This window comes from Diadema antillarum, unplaced genomic scaffold (assembly GCF_040938485.1).
Source record: "Diadema antillarum isolate AM-2024a unplaced genomic scaffold, OU_Dant_1.0 seq00000696_RagTag, whole genome shotgun sequence".
NCBI classification, from domain to species: Eukaryota; Metazoa; Echinodermata; class Echinoidea; order Diadematoida; family Diadematidae; genus Diadema; species Diadema antillarum.
Window position 1 is genome coordinate 2,575,726 of NW_027271601.1, and position 23,475 is coordinate 2,599,200.

General features: G+C 37.4%; 1 protein-coding gene across 1 annotated transcript in view; it reads right to left on the minus strand.

The window, feature by feature from the left end:
• Nucleotides 1-1,885: 1,885 nt before the first annotated feature.
• Nucleotides 1,886-23,475, minus strand: part of LOC139737580 (uncharacterized) — a 38,461-nt gene continuing 16,871 nt past the window's right edge. Inside the window, exons 5-11 of the mRNA XM_071648262.1 lie at nt 15,196-15,263; nt 7,198-7,350; nt 6,023-6,199; nt 5,253-5,317; nt 4,261-4,375; nt 3,277-3,626; nt 1,886-2,903 (exon numbers count right to left, since the gene is read on the minus strand). Coding sequence (XP_071504363.1) covers nt 2,590-2,903; nt 3,277-3,626; nt 4,261-4,375; nt 5,253-5,317; nt 6,023-6,199; nt 7,198-7,350; nt 15,196-15,263 — 1,242 coding nt within the window. The 3' untranslated portion in view covers nt 1,886-2,589. The remainder of the gene's footprint in view (nt 2,904-3,276; nt 3,627-4,260; nt 4,376-5,252; nt 5,318-6,022; nt 6,200-7,197; nt 7,351-15,195; nt 15,264-23,475) is intronic.

Sequence of the window (23,475 nt, forward strand, 5' to 3'; positions counted from 1 at the left end):
ATTGTTGGGAAGCCGTTTACTTCGATGCACTGCGCGTACACCTTGACCTACATGCTGTATATTTCATTCATAGGGCATATCAAAAGTCTTAACAAAATGCCATAGAAGTAATTTCCCCCGTCCCAGCACACACAAAAGAACTTTTTCGTATCATGATCACTGTATATACATGATCATCATAACAAGCTATACTTTGGAACAAAACTCGTTCGTAAGTACGTAAATTTTGCATTTAGTTGCCAATACGTCAGCAACAAAACTCCAGCTTGGTCATCATAAAGATCAAGTACTACTCTATGGAAAATCATGTACTGCATTACAAAAAGAAAAAATAATAATTACCATGAAAAACGCAATGTGAAAATTAAGTATATCCGAATACAAAACGCGCGTAATATACATGTATCGACGGAAACTACAAGTGGTAAGTATACATGGAAAGAAACTGGATTACTATCGCAAAACGAATATGATACACACAAAGTAACATATTTTACATACATACACTGTATTCAATAGGTGGACGTGGTGAGATACTGAATGTCACAAAAAGGCACATTCACATCTTTATTAGCATAAAATTCGCCAGAGTCTAAAAAATAGCGAGTCGGAAATAAAGTTAATATTCCACTTGGCAAGAATAGACTGTAACGCGGCAATGCATCAAAAGTTTCGTTACAGAATACGCACCCCGACAGAAATAAGACAAGCTATTACCTTCTTCAAAGTTATATAATGCAATGGCATACACTGTGTTTAATGACATTTAGCAGATCTACCACACACATTAGAATCATCACAAATCATGCATATGTTCTTAATGATTATGATCTACCAATCGGGTAGAACTATGAACGAAAATGAATCTTTTATAAAACTGCGTTACGTTGGAGTACTCTATACTTTTCAATTTTACCTGACTGAATTTGAAGGATGAATAATTCGTCTGTGCAAAGCATGTAATAATGGTATTTTGAAAACATTTATGAAAGAAATATCTTTTTAACATGATCATCAGGTTAAGTGAAAAAAAAAACCGATGGATGGTTTGCCAGAAGTAACAATAGATCTTACTTTATTAATTTCGATATAGCATCTTACCTATAACAGTGAGCAAACTATGGATTTTTTTTCCTTAACCCTAAAAGGGCCGGGGGGGGGGCGGAATCCGCCCCCCCCCCTCGACGTTTCGCGCTATAATTCTGTAACGCGAGAAGGCCTCGTCGCGAGGCTTCTTGACTTTCTTCGTTCAAGTCTCGCGCAACTTTTGAGACCAAATTTGCAACGTCCGCGCATACTTTTGCAAAGCCACGCCCATTTTTGTAACGGAATGTCGCCCCAAAACGGGCACAATTTTGTAATTTTGTGTACATTTCCTATGGAAAACAGTGCTCTGTCATGAAAGTCATAAAAACCTGATTATTTTTACAGTTAATCACTTTTATTGATTAATTTTGTGCTAATTATGGTAGAAAATTTCCAATGAAAAAAACAAAGAAAAAACAAAAGTTGAAAAACAAAGAAATACATAAGAAATTCTGAAAACAATAAAATACATAAGAATTGAAATGAGTTTTGGAAGTTTTTGTGATGTACAATTGTTGAATATGCTAAAACAGATTTACAGATCAAAAATTAGACTCTCAATGCTTTTAATTAGGCTAAAATGTCATCTTGAGCCTAATTTGCATAATTAATTAATTAAAATTAGAAATTGATTGTTTCAAAAAATCTTATGACACAATCTTGTAGATTATGACGCGGGTCTCACGCATGCAAAATCCCCCCCCCCCCCCCCCCCGGTCTGAGCATAGCCAAAAAAGCCCGGCCCCTTTAGGGTTAAATTTGAAACACTGATATCAAAATTATTTCAGATGTGCCAAGATACAACATGAAAAAAAAAAAATAATGCTGTCTACATTTCACTGTGGTTTCGGAAGAAGACCGGCAAAAACACGCTTGCAATATATACTGAGTAGACAAGATGAAAATACATGAACACCGCTGGGGGTTCTATCTGTTTTTATTCTAACAGAGAAAAATAGGAGACATGTGTCTGTAAACGACAAAGATACGGAGCAAAGTGTTCTACTTTCGGTCAACCATTGTCTGTTTGAGCGCCAAATATAGCTGCAGAACACTGTAGAATACAATGCAATAATGATAATGATAAGGTCCTCTTTATTCATGGTGATAGTTTCTTCAGTGACACCACTGCTCTAACGAACCACGCGCATAACTCTCATATAAAAACTCATCGAATTTCCGTCTTTGGCACACAGAATCTGAAAGTACTGAAAAGAGCAACGTTCTATGGATAAACTAATGATGAGATATACAAATACAGAATGTCTTCTAGTCAATCTGTTGAAAGCGGATAAGAAAAAAGTACATCTGAAACAAATGTATCGGAATAAAACAAAAACAACACAAAAACATGAACCACCACAATGTGTGAGTAAGTAGTATGAGGAGCGAACGCGAAAGTAAAATGACATACACTAGAGGCACACTAGCATGTGCTGGTGGTTGCTACATTTCCACAGGTTTCAAAGTAGCAAGGAGGACAGCTAGCGAGGCAATGCATTGTTAAACTTTGAGAATTTTCCTGCCCGGGTAGAGCTCACCCACATTCGACTGATCCGCGTTCACTTGGGAAGGTTTCTTGACATCATTTTCCGCCCCGCTTTGAGAATTACCATTGGTCAGTTCGTCAGCGCGATGCTCCGCCTTCTTGTCATCCGAGCGAATGGGCGCGCTTTCTCGGCTTGGTGTCGGCTGCTCACTTTTCCCACTGCTGGTTGGGAGTGTGCTAGCGTCAGATTTCGACGTGGATGCGTCACCGTCGGGTGAAGATGGAGCGCGCTCCTTCTTGGTTGACGCCTTTCTCGGCTTTCCATTGGCTGCAAACAATAACGTTTATGTATGAAAGAACATTGTAGCCATATCACTTTTTAAAACGACCAAAAAAAAAAAAGAAAGAAAGAAAAAGAATATTCAGTAAAAAAGAATTCTGTGGCGAAAGTTTGAATTGGAGTCTGCATCCTCTGAACGGATTAGAGGAAAAGTTTCAGCATAAATAAATCGAAAGGCAATGTTTTCATGTCGAACAAACACACACACACACACACGTTAAAGAACAAACAAACAAACATAGTACACTCGACATGAAGTAAATACATGCAGTCTACATTGAAATCAACAATCAATATCTGTATTGAAATGTTGAAGTATTTGTCAGAACATCAGGTACTTTTGATGTGACATGGCCCTCACCTGCGCTGCTGGAACTCGTACTTGGCGTAGCTCCACCCTCTATCACCCTGTTGCTGTTCGGCCCACTCAACCGGCCCGTGTTAGCGCTGACCACGCCCACCGGAGAGCCCGCCCCTCTGTTGTGAGATACCACTCCGTGGGACCTGAGCAGCTGTGCCTTCGTCAATAGGAATGAGTCGTTTGTCTGCATGATCTTGTGGGCGTAGCCTTGTTTTGGCGGTACGCCATCCTTGTGGGATCGCGCAAGGAGGAAACTCTCGTCTGTTTGGGTGCCGATTCCGTCGATCTCAATTTTTTCGTCGCTCAGCTCCAAAGCGACCACGTTCTCGATGCCGAAAAGCTCGTCAGATCTAGCACCACACAGTGAGATGGTTCATTAGACTTATTTACAGTCTCTGATCTAACGATATTCTAACATAAAGCAGAAATACACGTGTATATTGGACTTTCATCGAAAGTATAGTATCGTTCAGGTTGCTGGGATATTTGATGACGAGACGAAGCAAATTTCGCGAAACTGCAAAAACGCAAGCTATTACAAATAACAAGAACGTCCATCACGGTTAACATAACATGCTCATATCTTTTGGCAGAAGATGAAGGTATGGGAATACAATCTTGTTCAACCTTGATAAAAAGGGCAATATTTTGCTGTTTCATATTCAATTTAACAAACGTATGTATAGTCATCTTGCATAACAATAATAGAGATAATAATAACAATGATAATAACAATAATAATAACAATAACGATAAAGCTTCAATAAAGCATATAACAAAACAATGTTCCCAACGCGCTTTACAATAACTCTTATCCATTTTGCAATCACATTATCACTAAAACAAATTGAACAAATTACATTCAAAATAACAAAAGAAAATAACGTCATATCAAAAAGTCATATTGAAAATTATTTCTCAAGTTATCAAGTGTCCGTTTTAACTCTGAACTGTGAACTGTATGAAAAACATAGTATATCATACTTTCCGGTACGGCCGCCTCTTTTGTTGAATAGGTTGATGCAACTCGCAACGATAATGGCCAGTACGATGATGCCTGCAATCGAGCTCGCCGCGATGATACCGACATAGAGATTTGCTGCGAAAAACATACACACAAACAAATTGATTAATTTTGATACTTCTGCATATCAAAGAAGAAAATATCAAAAATTAACAATAATGTAATGGATGAGGCTTCAACATTCAACAATTTTCAAAATTCACCTAAGCATTTGTCAAACAATACATAACTTCATAAACTCCTGATAAATGTACTTGACAAGAAAAAAAAATCTTTACATTTGCACAGAAAGCGAATAATTAACAAATACTATGATAGAATTGACTGGTTTAAAACCTGACCATCAAAAGCGAAGAAAGCACGAAAAAGGAATGTTGACATCATATAATTTCTCTACTGTTCCTGACGTATTCATGTAGTTTCGCTGATCAAATAGTTATTGAACGCTCTTCTTTGTACTTGTAGACATGCTTTGCGACCTACGAATTCCTTACTCAGCAGTTGATCTCTAAAACTTTTGAAACTAAAAATGTCCAGCGCCATTGCCAAATCCAACCAAGACTGCTAAATCGGACATCTAACTTAAATGGCGTCTTACCCATTTGTCTATTACCAGAATTATATTCGAGATCGACATAATGTTACTCGATCTATCTTTCATCGTTTTAATCCAATTGTGCAACAGATATGTTTTCACGCTTCAAGGCCAGTTGACTAGCGCATTCAAATTTATAAATACCAACTTTCTCTAATAGCCGAGTAGTAAGCTGTTACATCCGTCTATACTTACTAAACGTACTGCAGGTCTAAAATATACTTTGCACGAATAAGCGTTATGTCGGGCAAACGTCACGCTCAGGCAAGCCTTTCTGGTTTGACAGGTTAATCTTTGAAAGTAGGTACATGTATTAAATTTTGATATATTAGAAAACTGGTCTATTACTGCTCTCACTTTTGGCATGGTCATCGTCCGACATCTTGTGTCCGCAACGCGGTCCACTAAAGTCTTCTCTGCACCTGCACGATGAAACGAAAGGAATTCCAGAAGCAAGATAAGACAGGTAAAATTTAATGTCGCAAACAATCTCTAATCAACAATTTTACTTAAAAAACAACCAAAAACAAAGAAAAACAAAAACGGGGGAAGGGGGACTTCCTTATTATACATGTATTTAGTAATTCCTCTCGAACTGAATAGTAGCTTTACACGAACAGGGACAAATAAACAAAAGAAATCACGTTTTTAGTCAATAATTAACAAATAAAACTGCAAATCCCTTGAAAGTTGTCATTCATGCTATTGCAACACTAAAACAGCATCATGAGAAGGATACAGAAAATTCTCGATTTCGTTTAAAAAAGAATTGACTAAAATATGTGTGCAGATCATCGGGAGGCGAGTGTGGTGATGACATCATTTCATCAATTCACATACTGTAAGTGGCCTCGACCAACATCACTGCTAGAAAGTATGTGAACTTTACATACTAATACCATAACTTTCAGTGTTTTATATTAACATAGTTCTTGTATACTTGTATTGGTTTATATATTTTTATTTTTAATCAAATTATTGCAGTCCACTTAAACATGGAAAGGCATTGAACTTTTAAGGTTTCACCCAAATGGTGTAAATGATTTGGGTTCCTCTCTTAAAGTGTTTGCACTGCAAGGAAATTCAAAGCTCTCTGCACTCAAAATAATGACGTTTTTGAGCCTTACATGCAAGTGACAGGGAAACTTTTGTCTTTGCACTCAGCATTGTTGAGGCAGTAGTCCGCGTTGTTGGCGCACATGGCTATGCACTCGTTGCCCACTGACGTGCAGCTCATGTCCCGCGGGCAGCCCGTGATCTTGCAGGCATCGCTTATCCGCACAAATTTGGCTGTGACGTGTATTCAAGAAAACATGCAGATCGTTGATGACAATCCAATTTACCCTGCTACAAAAATGATATTACAGACAATCTCTCTTCTTCTTTAAGTGTAAATGTGAAATCAATTTCTCACGATGAGTATGTGTGATACAAGTGCAATGAGTATGCACGATAAACGTCCAATATTGTAATAATGGCATGATTGTCTCTCTATGAGATATTAAAGGCCTGTCTACGTTCCTTGTAATCATTAGTTTCTGAGTAGGATCTAGTTAACGTTCATTTAGTAAATCCAATGCTTATGACATTTTCGGCACAGAAACTGTGCTCCACACAACCACATCTGTATTGAATATAGTAAGCGTGTTTACATCACGATCCGCAAGAATGTCGGGATGAGTCAACGATTGTGCAATTAGTCAAAACTTATGTTTGCATTAACTAGCCAAATCACACACACACACACACACACACACACACACACACACACAAATGCACATACACACATATAATAACGGGAAATTGTTATCAACAAACAACCATTTTAGGAGGGGTCATCCCACTAGACCGACACCCACGAGTCATACAGCCCACGAGTCCGACATTGAAAACAGGTCCATGAGTCATAAAGCTCACGAGTCATACAGCCCATGAGTTTGACAGTACGCAAAAAGCCCATGAGTTCGACACTAGGTAAAAAAGCCCACGAGTTCGTTAGATACAACATGGCACTTAATGTGTCGGTCTCTTGGGCCTTGTTAGCTTAGTGTCGAACTATGGGCTGTATGACTCGTGGGCTGTCTGACTCGTGAGCTTTATAAGTCATGGGCTGTATGACTTTTGAGCTGTACGACTCGTGGGCTGTATGACTCGTGGGTGTCGGTCTCGTGACGTGCACACTTCTAGGAGAGTCTAGTCTGTATACTGCCCATGCAATTACTACCATGCGGTCTCCTTCACGTACTGAAAAATAATGATAATGACACGGAAGCAAAGGATTCTACCTGAGTAAGGTGCACTGACGTAAAGTTCAGCGACATTCAAGGTACCAAGGGTGTGGTTCCGCTCCACGATCTCATAAAGGACTTTAATCACCTCTCTTCGCTCATCGTCGGGCAGATGAGGCTTAAACTCCAACATCACAAAGGCAATCAGATGATTGTCTTGATCAGACCTTGAACCAATCCAAAAGGGAAAGTGAGACGGAACAATAATTATTCAAACAACGCCAACTTTACGAACTTACCATTGCTCTGGGATGTCCTGCAGATGTACAACATTGAAAGTATGTTTTTCCAAGAAACACATTCCTTTCTGTATCTTTTAAAGCATGATGTCATCAACATTTACCGTTTACTTGAAAAGTTCATCACATTTCTGCAATCATTCTTAGCTAATTTGATGTAATTTTTACAAAATCATAACCGACATGATGTGAGAAAGTGATAAGTTATTGCATTAGTTAGTCCATACAGCCACAGCAGATTTAACTCTAAAGAAAGTCTGTCTAATAAAATCATCCAAATTCAAGACAGAACATATTCGGGAAAATGTCTGTAACATGGAGTCGGTTTAGGTGAAAATAAAATATCCATAGTGAGTGCATGGTGTATTCAGAGATAAGAATACATTAAAATTAATCAAAAGCAATGATTTTCTGTCAAAATAATAGTGTGAATGATGAGTTTGCAAATAAATCTACTTTATTCATAAAATGTCTCCACACCTGCCTTTGGTTCTCATAACCACGAGTTTATAGTGCAAAGCTCGTCTGGTTTACTTCGTTCTCATAAAGTTTGTAACAAGGTGATTATCACGTATAGTTGGATAAATAGTAACTATAACCAATGTTCTTTCCTTGTACTTCTTATGTGGATTATTTGTTGGCTATACTTGCATGAGAGAAAGCACTGAACAAAATTAACTCCTTATTATCTAATAGTGGCAAGTGTTCATCAAAAGAGTGAGATTCATCAAAGTTAGTACCGATATGTATGGAACGCCATTAAGGAAACAATACAAAATTCATTTCACTCCAGCCAATATTCATTTCACTTTTAACAAATACATTTCACTCTCAAACATTGATTTTACTTTTTATAAAAATACATTTCACTTTTGAATTAAAATTCATTTCACTTTTCACAAAAATACATTTCACTTTTGCACTAAACTTCATCTCACTTTTCACAAAAATACATTTCACTTTTGAATTAAAATTCATTTCACTTTTCACAAAAATACATTTCACTTTTACATAAAGATTCATTTCACTTTTCATAAAAATACATTTCACTTTTAGATACAAATTCATTTCACTCTTCACAAAAATACATTTCACTTTGGCGTACCATATCACTCAGACGAAACCCTTTCACTGCGCTAAAACCATTTCACTCTGATAAAACCATTTCACTCTGATAAAAAAAAAATACGTTCCTCTTTTTTCCCGGCCAAAAGGTGGCGCCAGTCTGAGAGGAGTCACAGTGCCATGGCACTTTGTTAGCACTGAGCTGAGGTGAGTAGCCAGCCAGCTGGCCGGCTGGCTATGCATGCAGTACCTAGATTTACTGAGTAGCCAGTCAGTCGGCAAGCCCGAAAAATGCGTCTAGAATATCCAAGTCCTCGCACGCGAGTTGACCCCGCAAGTCATAGAGAGCGCGATTGGAGAATCGTTTTGAAATGCTCATATCTTGGTCACTGAATTACGTTTTCACATGATTTTTCTTTTATTTGATAGGTAAAGGTTAAAACTTGGATGCTATCTTGTTGATTTTTCCAAGAACGACATGAAAGATTATCAACTTCGTGGCTAACTAATTGCAGATGTTCCGGAAATAATGGATACAGATATTCTTCTAAAATTCTCCTAAAAGTCTTCTTTTTCATCGTGGGGCACCAACAAAAGTTATATCATGTAAAAGGAAATTTATTCAGCTTTAAGATGATACCTAAAAGTGTAATGTGATGATTTGTAGATGGGTCAGCAGTCAGCTGATATCATAGGGATGTCATTCCTTTTTTTTTCTCGGCACGAAATCGCGAAGTACTGTACTGTCCCACATATAGAAATTGACGTGTGTCCTCGATGCCTTTGTACGTGTGTGTTACTGTATGAGCGACCCCAGCTTAAATACACGTGGTCAGTTTCGAGCGTCTAGCTGTGATATACTGTACTTGTGTCTGTCATTAGACATTACGTACTAATAGTAAACAGCCTCTTGCTGGGCCTCTCTCTCTCTCTCTCTCCCTCTCTTTTTTTGATTATATGTCTTGTTCTTGTTATTCATAATACAATGTATGTTTGTTTTGTTTGCTTTGTCCACCCTTCTGATTTCGTCAACAGGAAGTGTCTGATTCTCAGTTTCATTCTGCCATCAATCATTCACATCACTCTCTCTCAATTCAAAGCATCCTAAGCATCCACTCAAATACATTATAACCACTACTTATACCGTTCACTCCGCTAAAGTGAACACAGTTACATTATATCGAAATTCCGCTTACATTATCCACTTTTTTTTACATGCTTGATTATAACAACATTTTGATATAACAAAAGAAAGCTGTTGATCCCAAGGACTTCACTACATTACTTCACTCTATTACTATAGGCCTACCTAACTAGGCAGAGAAATTTACATACATTATTGCATGTGCCATTCTCATCAATTAATAAAATACCTTTTTTTTATTAATAACAACAGAGAAAGGAGCACAATCCACAAGTTTTTTTTTCTTTATAAATGTATATACACATCTCCATATATATATACATATATATATATATTTATTACATGTAAGTGTTGAAAGAACTACATTGCAGTTAAGTTTCAAGGTATCCACCAATCTTCATGACAATGTATCACACACATAACAAAAAAAAAATAATACCTAAAGTAAGAGCTGCATAAGCAGTCTACAGTTTTATCTACTTTTTAGCAGTATAGTCAAATGCAGTTTTAAATCATTTTATTTTTTCTTATTTATAACTCTCATTTATTTATTCATCCATTTATTAATTATTTTTAATTTATTTTTTGGTGGTGGTATTGGACTCAGTCTCCAGCCAAGTGGCATGTAAGAGACCTACGAAAGGTATACAACTGTCAGCGGACTTGTGAGTACATGTAGGAACGCGAGTAGGATCAGTCTGTCTTGACTACAACAGTGATGTACAGTGAACATTTCAAAAAAAAAAATTCTTCTGGTGAAGCTCAGTAATAAGACAAGAGCAAATGAATGTACCAGGTAGTTTGAACAATTGCAGAGCTACATTGTATTGAGCAGATCTGTACAAATAATTTGCGGGCAAATTTTGACACTGGCAATAAACTATACTGATACCGATGTTGCACAAACATGAAACAGTTGTGAATATTGCTTGAATGTTTTGTAAGTGAATAAAATCAAGCAAGAATACCACAAATGTTTTGAGGCAATACTCTGTAAATTACATGCCATCTACACTTTTGGCAAGGTTTCACTCAAATGATACATGTACAGAGATAACTTCATTAATAGTTCAAACTGCTTGAATGTTTGAGGGTGTACAAATGCCCTTGAGTACTCTGAAGGCAGGTACACATACATGTATCTACTATAGTATTCACATCGCCAAGGTTTCACACACATGAATAGAGGGTGACAGTAAACTGGCAGCTGCAAGAGCAATTTGAGGGTGTACATGTATACAGCTGTACATATGAAGTGTACTTACTGGAAACAAAATGAAACATGTACAAAATATATAAACTTCATCGACAGTCCAAACAGCAGAGAATGTTTTGAAGGTGTACATATGCCCTTAGATACTTTGAAGGCAAGTACAATGTATCTATTGGTCACACTGCCAATGTTTCAAACACATGAACTGGCAGCTGCATCAACAATTCAGAAGTGTACATACTACATATGAAGCAGGGGCGGATCCAGGAATTCCGTAAAGAGGGGACGCGTTTACAAAATTAAAGGGGGGCGCATGCACCCCTCCCCCCATTTTTTTCTTTTAATTTCTTTTGTTTAAACAAAAAATAAAGGGGGGCGTGCGCCAGTTGCGGTCCTAACTGGATCCGCCACTGTATGAAGTACACTTTATACTGGAAACTAAACAGATAAAAAATTTAAAGTAACTTTAAAACATCAATATTACTGGAAATCGAAGCAGACAGATTAGATTTGGCCTTCTAGCATCTTGCAAAAACATCTATGTGAAGAAATCTTTCATTCCCAACTTTAGCATTGACTGTATATAATCTTATCTGAAATGTCAAAAGGCAAACTACAGGTAATCATCCCAACATCTCTGTCAACTGAATACACATGTATCAGTACATGTACACAAGCAGTATCATACACATTTAAAATATCTGTGTGTCACTCTCTTCATGGTTATGACTGAGTGAATGACACAATGTGTATTCGAACCCCTTACCAGTAACAACACTCGACAACCCTGGGGTAGACTACAGGCCAACATGAAACCCCCCAGGTGTTATAAAAATCTGTTCATCTTACCTTTCACAAGGTCCACAATTTTTCTTTATAGGTATCTAATAAGAGCATGCCCGTTCAATGCGAACATGTTCAAAATTTTGGTTGATTTGGGGGAAGTACTAATGTAATGTATCATCTATCTAACTGTTGTGTCAAAATCTTCATCTTCCTTATCCCTTTAGTCTTGACCGTTCAATTCCTTTTGGTGACATACCTTGTGTATCTTCCTGATCGAACAGAATTCTTACATCTTTGAAACCTCTTCTGAAATGGGTCACAACCAAAATATTAGCAATAAAACATGCATACATGTACTAACTAAACCTCTTATAGTGCTTCAGTGATGATGTACAAATTAAATTCATACCTTTAGCAACAAGACATGCCCCCTGTCGAGTAATGGATGTACGTCCAGATACTACTTCATACTGTACAATGTACTTGCTTCCATAACATTTATCAAGAATATCATGAAGGATAATATTTAGTTTAATCAGGGCTCATAATTCTGCCATCTGTACAGATCCCAAAGTAATTTATATGCACATAATCTAACATATACTATCTTGCATAGTTCCACACATTGATGTATCTGTAATGGTCGAACTTCACATTTACTACAACAACCGTGCTTTTCAAAGAATATACATGTACATCCTCTTTACTAAAAATGTTACCGTAAAGATGAATGAAGTTGATATACAGTAACATACTGTAATATGTTACAATTGTATATCAACTTCATTCTTCCTATTGTATCATATCACATATTTAGCACCTTTCTGAGGTAGGCTATCATGATCACACACTGCTCTAGGTTTTTCAATGAAATGAAAAAGTTGACAGGAGTACTAATCAATTGTTTCTATTCTTGTGAGGAAGTCACTCAGCGCTTGCAAAACAGCAGTGCTCTCCTTGATAAAAATCTGTCAGAGATTGAATGGTACGTGTCCATCCAAGAAAACAAAATACACTATAGAACTGACAGTGTAGATCTTCTCGTTTATGTCATGCAGATTTTCCTGGAGGCCACAGAGAAGAGAATCACCTTAAATATGCATGTTCCATCGGTGTGATGTCAGGTACTGGGGATACCTACATATACAATGTGACACAAATAGAGAAAGGATTAGAAAATGCATAACAACTTTTTCAGATATTACTCCAAATTAATCATAGATGATATTATAAACCATTATTCACAATAACATGTCCGAAAACATTATGTTGGAGTAAACCCCAATTCAAGCAGAGAGAAACTACAGACATGCACTGTACTATGGTAAACATATGAAGAGTCTGTTCGCAAAAACCGATAAGTCCATTTTTGAAGATTTTCAAGTACAGTCTCTGTCATAAAGTACAAAATAACACCTTTTAAATGAGATATTGGTCACTACATATAAAAGGGCATTTTTGAAGTTATGGTCAAAAGAAGCAAAATTTTTCTTAGTATTCTCTTTATTTTTCCTGACCTTTAATCGCAAATATCTCCATTTGGCAAATATGGACTTATCGGTTTTTGCGAACAAACTCTTCATATTATTCAGAGAATAATTGCCTTCATTCAGACATCCTCGTAAACTTTATTGTTATAAATTGTAGATGCGGAAGACTAATAATACATCTCTATATTTACTGACAACTTGTATACCAACTTGAAAAATTCAAATAGCCTGGTACTCTATTAGTGTTAACATTGCAGCCGGGTCAACTCTTAAACATGTCATGAAAATTATGTTTACATCAAATACTAGAATCGCTCTTGTGCCTTCTTTCTCCATGCGAAAGAAAAAATTAATAATAATAATAATATTGAATCTATACTGTTCTTGTTTGTATTAAGTGATGAGTAAATCATATAATAATTAACTACTAAGAGATGAAGACTAAGAGTCAGACCCTGTTTATTCTTCTTCTTCTTCTTCTATAATCTTCAAAGGGCTATAAAATGCAGCCTATCACGAAGGATATTATAGACAGCATACACATTGTACACTGTACAATTTTTGTGAATAAGTTGTAAATTCAAATTTACAAATTGCCATCGCCACATACAATTGTAGGCCTACCGCCACCGGCCTACACTGACTCACTGTACACAACACACGATATCACGAAGTTCCAATTGAGCGAATGAACAACGCTAATTTCAATATATGGGACTGACCCTGCACCTCCAGAGAGATCGTTAACAACGGTGCATTTACGGTCCGAAAAAGTCCCCTTCCGCACTAGATGCGATCACGTGACCTTCCAGAGGACTAGAATACATTATTTGGCCTCTAAAAATGCAATCTTCAGGCCTAATTTTTAACAAGTTATGCTTCTAGGGCACCGTCGATCTTGGTATCTGCGTAAAGCACGAAGTATTGCCGACCTGATGAACAAAAAGTCACATCAATCCCTTTTTAGATGGGTCAGCAGCCAGCTATAAACACGGGAATGTTTTGAAAGAGGAAAAATACTATGTCAGCTTCGAGATACTATTTAAACGGCAAAAAATACTCATTTTGAACCGGAAAAAATAGCATGTCGATCACAAGAAGTCAGACATCAAACTTACCCCACAACATCGCTGTTGAAAAGCGTTGTAAAACACACGTTATTCAGCAAGTCAGGCGTAGATTCAATTCTCGATGTAGTACGTATGCATGTAACGGCACGAGCGTGCATGTGAGTGAGGCCGAGGCGAGGACCGTCGACTGCTAGCTCGCCTCGCGTCGCTTCCGCGCCAGCGTAGCGCGCTAAATCTAGGTACTGCATAGCCAGCCGGCCAGCTGGCCGGCCACTCACCTCAGCTCAAAAGTGCCATGGCGGCGCACTGTGACTCCTCCCAGACTGGCGCCACCTTTTGGCCGGGAAAAAAGAGGAACGTATTTTTTTTATCGGAGTGAAATGGTTTTATCAGAGTGAAATGGTTTTAGCGCAGTGAAATGGTTTCGTCTGAGTGATATGGTACGCCAAAGTGAAATGTATTTTTGTGAAGAGTGAAATGAATTTGTATTTAAAAGTGAAATGTATTTTTGTGAAAAGTGAAATGAATCTTTATGTAAAAGTGAAATGTATTTTTGTGAAAAGTGAAATGAATCTTTATGTAAAAGTGAAATGTATTTTTGTGAAAAGTGAAATGAATTTTAATTCAAAAGTGAAATGTATTTTTGTGAAAAGCGAGATAAAGTTTAATTCAAAAGTGAAATGTATTTTTGTGAAAAGTGAAATGAATTTTAATTTAAAAGTGAAATGTATTATTGTGAAAAGTGAAATGTATTTTTATAAAAAGTAAAATCAATGTTTGTGAGTGAAATGTATTTGTTAAAAGTGAAATGAATATTGGCTGGAGTGAAATGAATTTTGTATTGTTTCCTTAATGGCGTTCCATAGATATGAGAATACACTACGATTATACAAATCATCACAGGTATAAATCACGAACGTTCTTCTGAAGAGATGAGCAATTACATCGTGTAAATCAATTGTTATATGGTTCACCGGTTTCGAATTAAATCAAACACTGGCTCACCTCATCCCAATAACGTTTGAGGTAGTTATATTGAAGTTTGGAATCCGCTCCCTGAATATAGCATCCAGCTGGAAGACAAAGAAATAAACAAGATTATCTCAGAATCTACTCATTGCAACCTGCCTTTAATGCTGGCCATAAGTTGTAAATATTGAACTTTTATAATGTCATTTCACATCAATAATGTAACACCAATAATTTTACATCATCAATGTAAATAGGCGCTGCCAACATTCACACAAAATGAATGTATTTCAGTTGAGAAAACTATCTTTTAAAAGAAACAAACAAACAACAACAACAATGGTGGAAGTATAGGGAATGGGATTGGTAGCCTGTAAGCTCAACTGTTGATGTTGTCTTTTTGATGTTGTTTTGTGTTTTTATGCCTCCGCCACGAAGTGGTGCCGGAGGCATTATGTTTTCGGGTTGTCCGTCCGTCCGTCCGTCCTTCCGTCCGTCCGTCCGTCCGTCTTTCCGTCCGTCCGTAATGAATTTTGTGGACAAGGTAACTATCAAAACCTGTTGAGGTATCCTAATGAAACTTGGCATGTATGTGTATTAGGGGGTGAAGTTGTGCCTATCAACTTTTGGGTGCACGTGTTCAAGGTCAAAGGTCAAAAGGTCAAGGTCAAATACATAAAATTTCACTATTTCCACCATATCTATGTAATGCCAGAAGATATTTTCTTGAAACTTAGAGTATACATGTATTACCCAATTTAGATTCTCTGATGAAAGTTTGGGTCATGAGGTCAAAGGTCAAAAGGTCGAGTAAAAGTATTAAAACTTCTTTTTTTTCTCTGTAAATTGGAAAATTGTTCAAGGTATCTTCATGGAACATAGTATATACATGTACTGACTGGCAGTGATTATCTAGAGAATGTAGGGTTCATGGGGTCAAAGGTCAGGGGTCAAAGGTCAAGTGCAACACTTCAAAATTTTACTATTTCCCTCATGTTCATGCAATGCCAGCAGGATTATTTTTTTTTTACACTTGGTGTATGCATGTGTAACCTAATAGAAATTCTCTGGAGAGTTTTTTTTTTCTTTTTCTTTTTCTTTTTTTTTGCCTCAAAGGTCAAAAGGTCAAAGATCAAGTGAAAGCGCTGAACTAACTTTTTCCTCCATATCTCGGAAGTGGCTCAATTTATCATGAAACTTACTGCATATTTATGCATGTTCTACCTGAACGTGATTATCTTATGAATTTTAGGGTCAAAGGCCAGATGAACATGGTAACAATTTACTATTCAGTACAGAAATTGCACTTTTTCTCCATACCGGTACCATGAAAATTACTGAATGCATAAATGTATGAATGGGTCAAAGTCAAGTTAAAGTCCTTAAATCCCCAAATACATGCTCTCCTATTCATCCAATTAAACCAAGGTCAAGGAAGGTGAACATTCAACACATTTGTGACAAACTTGTCATTTCAATATTTTGCCAGTTTTGTGAAAATGTAATCACACATTGTCCACATGTACTATCTAGACCTATTAGGAGAATCATGCATTATGGCGGAGGCATACCAGTCGCCATAGCGACATTTCTAGTTTTAATTGTATATTTGCTATTTTCTGTATGATTTGTGGATTATGTTATGTTCCTGTTACAGTATTGTGATGTCACTGTTTTTAAGATGCACGGACTTGTGGAAGAACAGCTTGTCGCTGAAACAAGTGACTGTGTGGAAATAAAACAAATGAAATTAATTTAAACAATGAGGGTCTTACATCCTTTTGTCACGGCACTGAGAGATGATGACGCACTCGTAGATCCTCTTAAAGAATCAAGCGACTTGATAGCACTACATGCTGTGGTAACGAATTGAACAACCTAATAATCATTCGTCGAGTTCTATTGGCCACAGTAAGACTGTTTATGTGTTGTTTGAAGGTTTGCATGGTGAAGTGAATGACGGGGAGGGGTTTGTGGTAACATCATAACGTGATGGTGTATAACGCAAAGCTTTCTCTCTCTCTTAAGAAAGTTAAATTCATAGTCTTTTTCGTATGAGTAAAGATTAACAGGCTTTCAATTTCATATCATTTGGTATTAGGTGTCACATGGGAATGAGTATACCATGCAATCATTATACCATTATCTTATCCTTTTTAATCTGTATCTGCGCTGTGTTTGTGTTAGCACTGCTGTACAATATCAAGAAACAATACATCAAAGCATGTATAGATGGAACAAGTACAGCAGTTTGACTGTATAGGACTGGGATGGGATTATCTGCTTATGAATGTTTATTACAGACCCTGGCTATCAGCTACCTTCTCTCTTAGCTACCAGTCCACGGGAAGATGCCCTCATTACTTTCACGATACCAATAGGCCCTATACGGCGTAACCTTTGCCCCGGACCTTTGCTTCGAAGCCCACTGACAAAGTCCCCACGTTTCCATGTAGCTTAACCTTGACCAGGTTGTATATAGGTTGATGGCTACTACAACAGGCAAGCCTACACAGTTTTCTTGTTTCATATGCTTCGTCACTACACTTCATACGCTGAAAATAGGAGACGTACATATTCCATACACGAAGAGAGATCGGAAGTATACTGAGGTAGAACACTGCTGTTTTTGCGCCCTCTGCATGATGGGTCCCTTACAAACAGGGGTGGTATAATCATGCGTGACATTGTTTTAATCCAACGCATTAGCCAACCTGCGAGGTCTCAAGGGCTAGACGGGTGACCTTCTTGGCTTATACCGCGCCCTATCCTGACACTATACTATAGGGTAGGCAAGAAAGCCTTATATAGGTCCTGAGGGTAAACACTGTTTATCATTGAGCGCACCGATTATGGAATCATCACATTCTGATGCATATGTACAGTTCAGTTGTATCACAAAACATCATACCATATAAAATTTCGCATTTATTCCTAAAATATAAGGAGATATCAGTAATTTTCTCATGAAACCATAACTGTAGATAATTCGAGAAAACCACTTTGATAAAACTATTGTTCACATTTTGTATATGTAACCATACTTAATATTGATTGTACTGATAAAAAAAAATTACATTGGTTGTTTCTATCTCTAGGTCACATTTTAGAACTATTTTGAAGCACTAAAGCTTTTTTTATCCATCTGCAAATGGTGAATAGGGACTTTTTAAGAATGCGATAGCATGCACTTCTCCATTCAAGCACTATATTCCAAAGTGAGAGGATAAACTGTATCGGTATATTATTGTAGTTTCTCTGATGGCAAGTAATTCGAGGAAATGTTGATAATTGCTGCTGCATTCCTGTATATCAGTTGATCAAAAACAAGCTTTTGCAAAGAATAACATTTTCTGTTTTGATCTCTTCTGGTGAACTCGTGACCAAAGCGCGCAAAAGTATTCGTACGCTCTATAGGTTTTAGGTTTCGCGAACGTTTCAACCATTGCAATGACTTGGCCTTTGTTATAATTTTTTTTAACCCATCGCCTACATGTTTAAATCAATCAAAAGGGCTTTTTACACTTGTAAATTTTTGCTTAGCCCCGGACCAACGGTGGGGCTAAGGGGGGGCCTTAGCCCCACCGTTGGTACGGGACTATCATTAGCCCACTTTCTGTTTACACTCGTTTTTGCCAAAGTGGGCTAGCCCCACCGATAGTACGGTACTATCTGGCCCTGCAAAATAGCAGGGGTTAGCACCACAATTGCGGTGCTAGCACCGCAATTGCGGTGCCAAGCAAGTGAGTGTAAACAGAACGAAAAAATAATCCTGGGCTAAGCGACGGAGACGAAGTCCGACCCTCACTGACCAATCAGAAACGAGGTAATCAAGTGCTGCCGGTGCGTGTGTGTACGTGTACAGTACACAGCGTAATTATGAAAATTCATGTGGTTTGGAAAGTCCGGGGCTAAGAAATACGAGTGTAAAAAGGTCAGTTTTCTCCTTAGCCCCGGACAAGAGATAGTACGGGACTAATTGGCGAGTGTAAAAAGCTGAAAAAATTGGTACGGGACTAACGATAGTCCTGGGTCAGAGAAAGTCCGGGGTTAAGAAACACAAGTGTAAAAAGCCCTAAAGTGTAATGCCACCTACTGGATCTATCGACATTCTACCGGAATTAAACCAATAAACACAAAATTAAACACAAAGTGAAAAAAAAAAAGAATAAATACGTAAATCTTTTATCAACCATTTCTTTGTTCGTCACATACCATAGGGCTGGCTTTTTCTAACTACCATGCACCCTGATCTGCCCCGCATCACATGCATGAACTGCTACGTATTATGGGATCGTAATATGAAAGTCTTTTGGAAATCGAAGAACTGAAAAATACTCTACACATGTACATGAAACAATTATTATATACAATATGATTATGATGATGATGATGATGATGATGATTATGAATACACGTTACCATGATTGTCATCACACACAAACAATGTCTAAACTTTCCACATGGTGGTAAAATTTGAAGACACATTCAAAATGAAAAAAAAAAGAAGTCAAAAATCAAACCAGCCAATGGGAAGTGACATTATTCAAATCTTTACAGTGTCATTATTTTCTTTTCAGCCACGCGTTTTGTGATGCACTTTTAACCTTTAATAAGACCCTTGCACTAAAACTGGTTCTTTTTCGCATTCTTCCACATTCACAAACACCTGATAAATTGGGTGCACGTCACGAGACCGACACCCACGAGTCATACAGCCCACAAGTTATACAGCTCACAAGTCATACAGCCCACGAGTCATACAGCTCACAAGTCATACAGCCCACCAGTTATACAGCCCACGAGTTCGACACTGAGTAAAGAAAGCCCACGAGTTCGACATCAAGTAAAATAAGCCCAGGAGTTATACGGCTCACGAGACCGACAGTAAGCAAACAAAGCCCACGAGACCGACACTACACTTACAAGGCTCACGAGACCGACATTACGCAAAAGAGGTTCACGAGACTGACACTAAGCAAAGAAGGCCCACGAGACCGACACAAAGCAAAGGGCACTGGACCGACAGGATGAACAGCGCCACCTATGGACCAATAAATTGTATAGGGTGTCCTGATAATAGCATAGGAAGATATGAGAGATGGAAAGAAGAGTTGCCATCTCCGGCAGGGTGTAACCCCATCAGTTGCCCCCCCCCCCCCCCCCCCCCCCCTGAAATGATCAGGATCTTTAATTGTGTTTGCATGGGTGTTTGTTTGTGAAAAAAAATGAACAAAGTACAGTAAAAGTGTGTTACAGATCTTTCCATAGTAAACCTGCGAGGGTGTTGAATTAGTATTAATTAGAAATAAAAAATAACGTAATCGTCTATTAAGGTAGCATAAGGGATTCGGAAAAAATTAGATGCATCCATGAAAACAGCTATTGTATTTCACGAAAAAATGTACTGTTTGGAGGAGAATAACACAAGCCACAAATTGAGGTGAATCCTTCCGATATAAAACATTTTAATCAGTAGCATTACATTACAGTTACAGAGAAAATTACAAATAGATCTTACTGCAAAACTTCCAAGCAGGAGGGTAGAAAATCTAAAATAGAATAAGTAACTAGTGAATCGGGAAAGAGAAGAGGTAAAAATTATATCCTGTCCATCTTCTAGCTAAAAACTGGGAAAGCCTATTAAAATAGCACGATGGCATTATCAAAGCTCTAAAATTAATCCGTACATCGTTCTTGCCCTCTTTTTAATTCATTTGTGGGTTTTTGTTTTTTTTTTTTGTCTCTTTTTTTTTTTGGGGGGGGGTGATGAAGAATACTAATTCTTCTATTTCTTTGGGGGGGGGGGGGCATGAAGAATACAATTCTATTTTTCTACTTGATAACAATGTCGCTCCCTGACACACTTGCCCCCCCCCCCCCCCCCCCAGAAGTATAGGGGCAATTCCATGGGAATGTGGACATGGCACTAAAATTTCAACTTTATCATATTGCAAAAGAATTACTCATTATGTATTACCCATATATTGAAGTTAAAGAAACTCAAAGAATTATATCAATCAGTCAAATATTTCCAGAGAAACAGCTACAAATGTTTAAGACAATTTTTCAGTCATCCAAATTGCTAAAATGCATGCTTAACTTGATATAATTTTTTTAATAGAAAAATTCTGCTAGCACTTCAATTAATTTATTTTAAAGAAGCAAATTGGTTCTACTTCAGTCTCCCATGAGGAAATTTTTATGCCACCTTCAAAAAATTTTAATCACCACATGAAAGTTCAGCCCTTGAGCCATGTAACGCGAGTTACCGAAACAAGAAATATTTTTCATTCTGAAGGAAGCAGTGGAGGTAATTTGTTGGGAATCATAATTTTCTAAATTCATCACACCCTGATACTGTACACAGGATGTTGACTTGAATAAACACTGTTATCACATTAAAAAATGCCAATGAAAAGTGTAACGCGAGTTACCATGTAACGCGAGTTACCGGCATGTAACGCGAGTTACCAACTATAAACACAAGTTTCCCCAAACATAAGCAAATTTTAGCACTTAATTGAGCTAGACTGTGGTGAAAACAATCAAATGCAGTGCTATACACACTATGCTGGACTGAAACAAAGGAGGGCAGCCTAATAAACTGTGATTAGCATCAAGGCCACTGATCACATGCCACATTGAAGAGTCTAGCCTGGCTTTCACTGCATGTGTACATGTATCCAGCAGTGAATGAGACCATTAAATTTATCTTTTGAATTTCCTGCATCAGTATTACAGAATTTTTATTACAGAATGCTATAAAGCACAGCAAGTGTTGGTTCTAATCCTTGTTTGGTGGTCTACTGAAGATGACACCTGTCCAGAGATCAGGAGGTTGTGGGTTCGAATCCTGCTCGAGTATGTATGCCCATGATTTTTTATCATGGCTACTAATAACACACTGATCAATTCAGTGAGCTTATTAACGTTGATGTAGGGCAATTTGTCAATCAGTTGCAATGAAAACATCTCAACGGAAGAATTTCATGAATTTGAATAATTATGCAGTACCCACTGCATGTTATAAGGATTAGAACCAGCACTTGCTGTCGGGCGAAAGCACGGTGGTCTAGTGGATATGACGCCTGTCCGGTGATCAGGAGGTCGTAAGTTTGAATACTGCTTGAGTTTGTACACCCATGACTTTTTTATCATGGCTACTACTAAAACACTGATCAATTCAGTGCTTATTTACGTCGATGTAGGGTAATAAGCCAGTTTGTATACACTGTAGCTCATGTACACATTGGTACAAATGACCTTTCTTTTTTCTCAGTTGGTTCGGCACTTCACTTGTTTTCAAAGCAGCATAATGCATAAGCTTGCATGACATAACAATTTATGGAACTTCTGTTCAAAAAAAGAATGAACTTGCATTTAGATCAGGGGATCAGAATACTCCCATCAGTTTATAATTTACAGGCATCCATTTCATTGTTTTGTATTGAATGCAGTAACAGCTTATTTCCGTTTATATTGCAAAATACCATTCTTGCTGTCAGGTGGATGTGCTGGCAAGCATCATAAAAGATAAGGATCGCATGAATAATCATCGCATCACAGATGCTTATCTCAGTGAATTTACAAACCAAAATGCCTGTTGGTACAAATGATCTTTTTTTGTTCATGCACAAAGTGGAATTACGAACTGGTCTTTTTTTCAATCAGTTGCAAAGAAATGTACTAGTTTTCACTCCTCAAAAAGATAGGATTTGAATTTTTGAAAGATTGTAAGCTGTTTCGTAAACTTGTATATCTAGGGTTTGATACTTTTATGTTTTGTTTTAGAAAGACTTTCAACATTTTTCATCTTTACACTCTGAAACTTACAATGTAATAATACACCTAAATCATCTAGTATATATTCAAACGTATTCAAGGTCTCTATGAGGAGTGAAGCTCTTATTAGTCTTAAACACACTCTTCTATTGGGTTTATTAGTAAAATATTTGTTTAACATTTATTCGTTTTACTATCTACACAAATAAGCATCTCTCAGAATATTCAACACAAGATTTAGTGCCATCAGAATAATTGTATGTCATCAATTTGTGTCACCCTGTGTTAGTGGACATAATGTAACGCGAGTTACCGTAACGCGAGTTACCGACATAAAGGCTCCCTACATTTTTCCAGGTCATTGTTACTCAACTTTGATATTGTTAATCTATGAGTCCTAACCCACTATCAATTCAAGGTAGGAAAACTTTTATCAAGATTGTCTAGTATGAGGAGACTTTCCAAAAAGAGGTCTTCATAGAATTGACCATGTCCTTTTTGTGTAACGCGAGTTACCAAAATTAAATGATT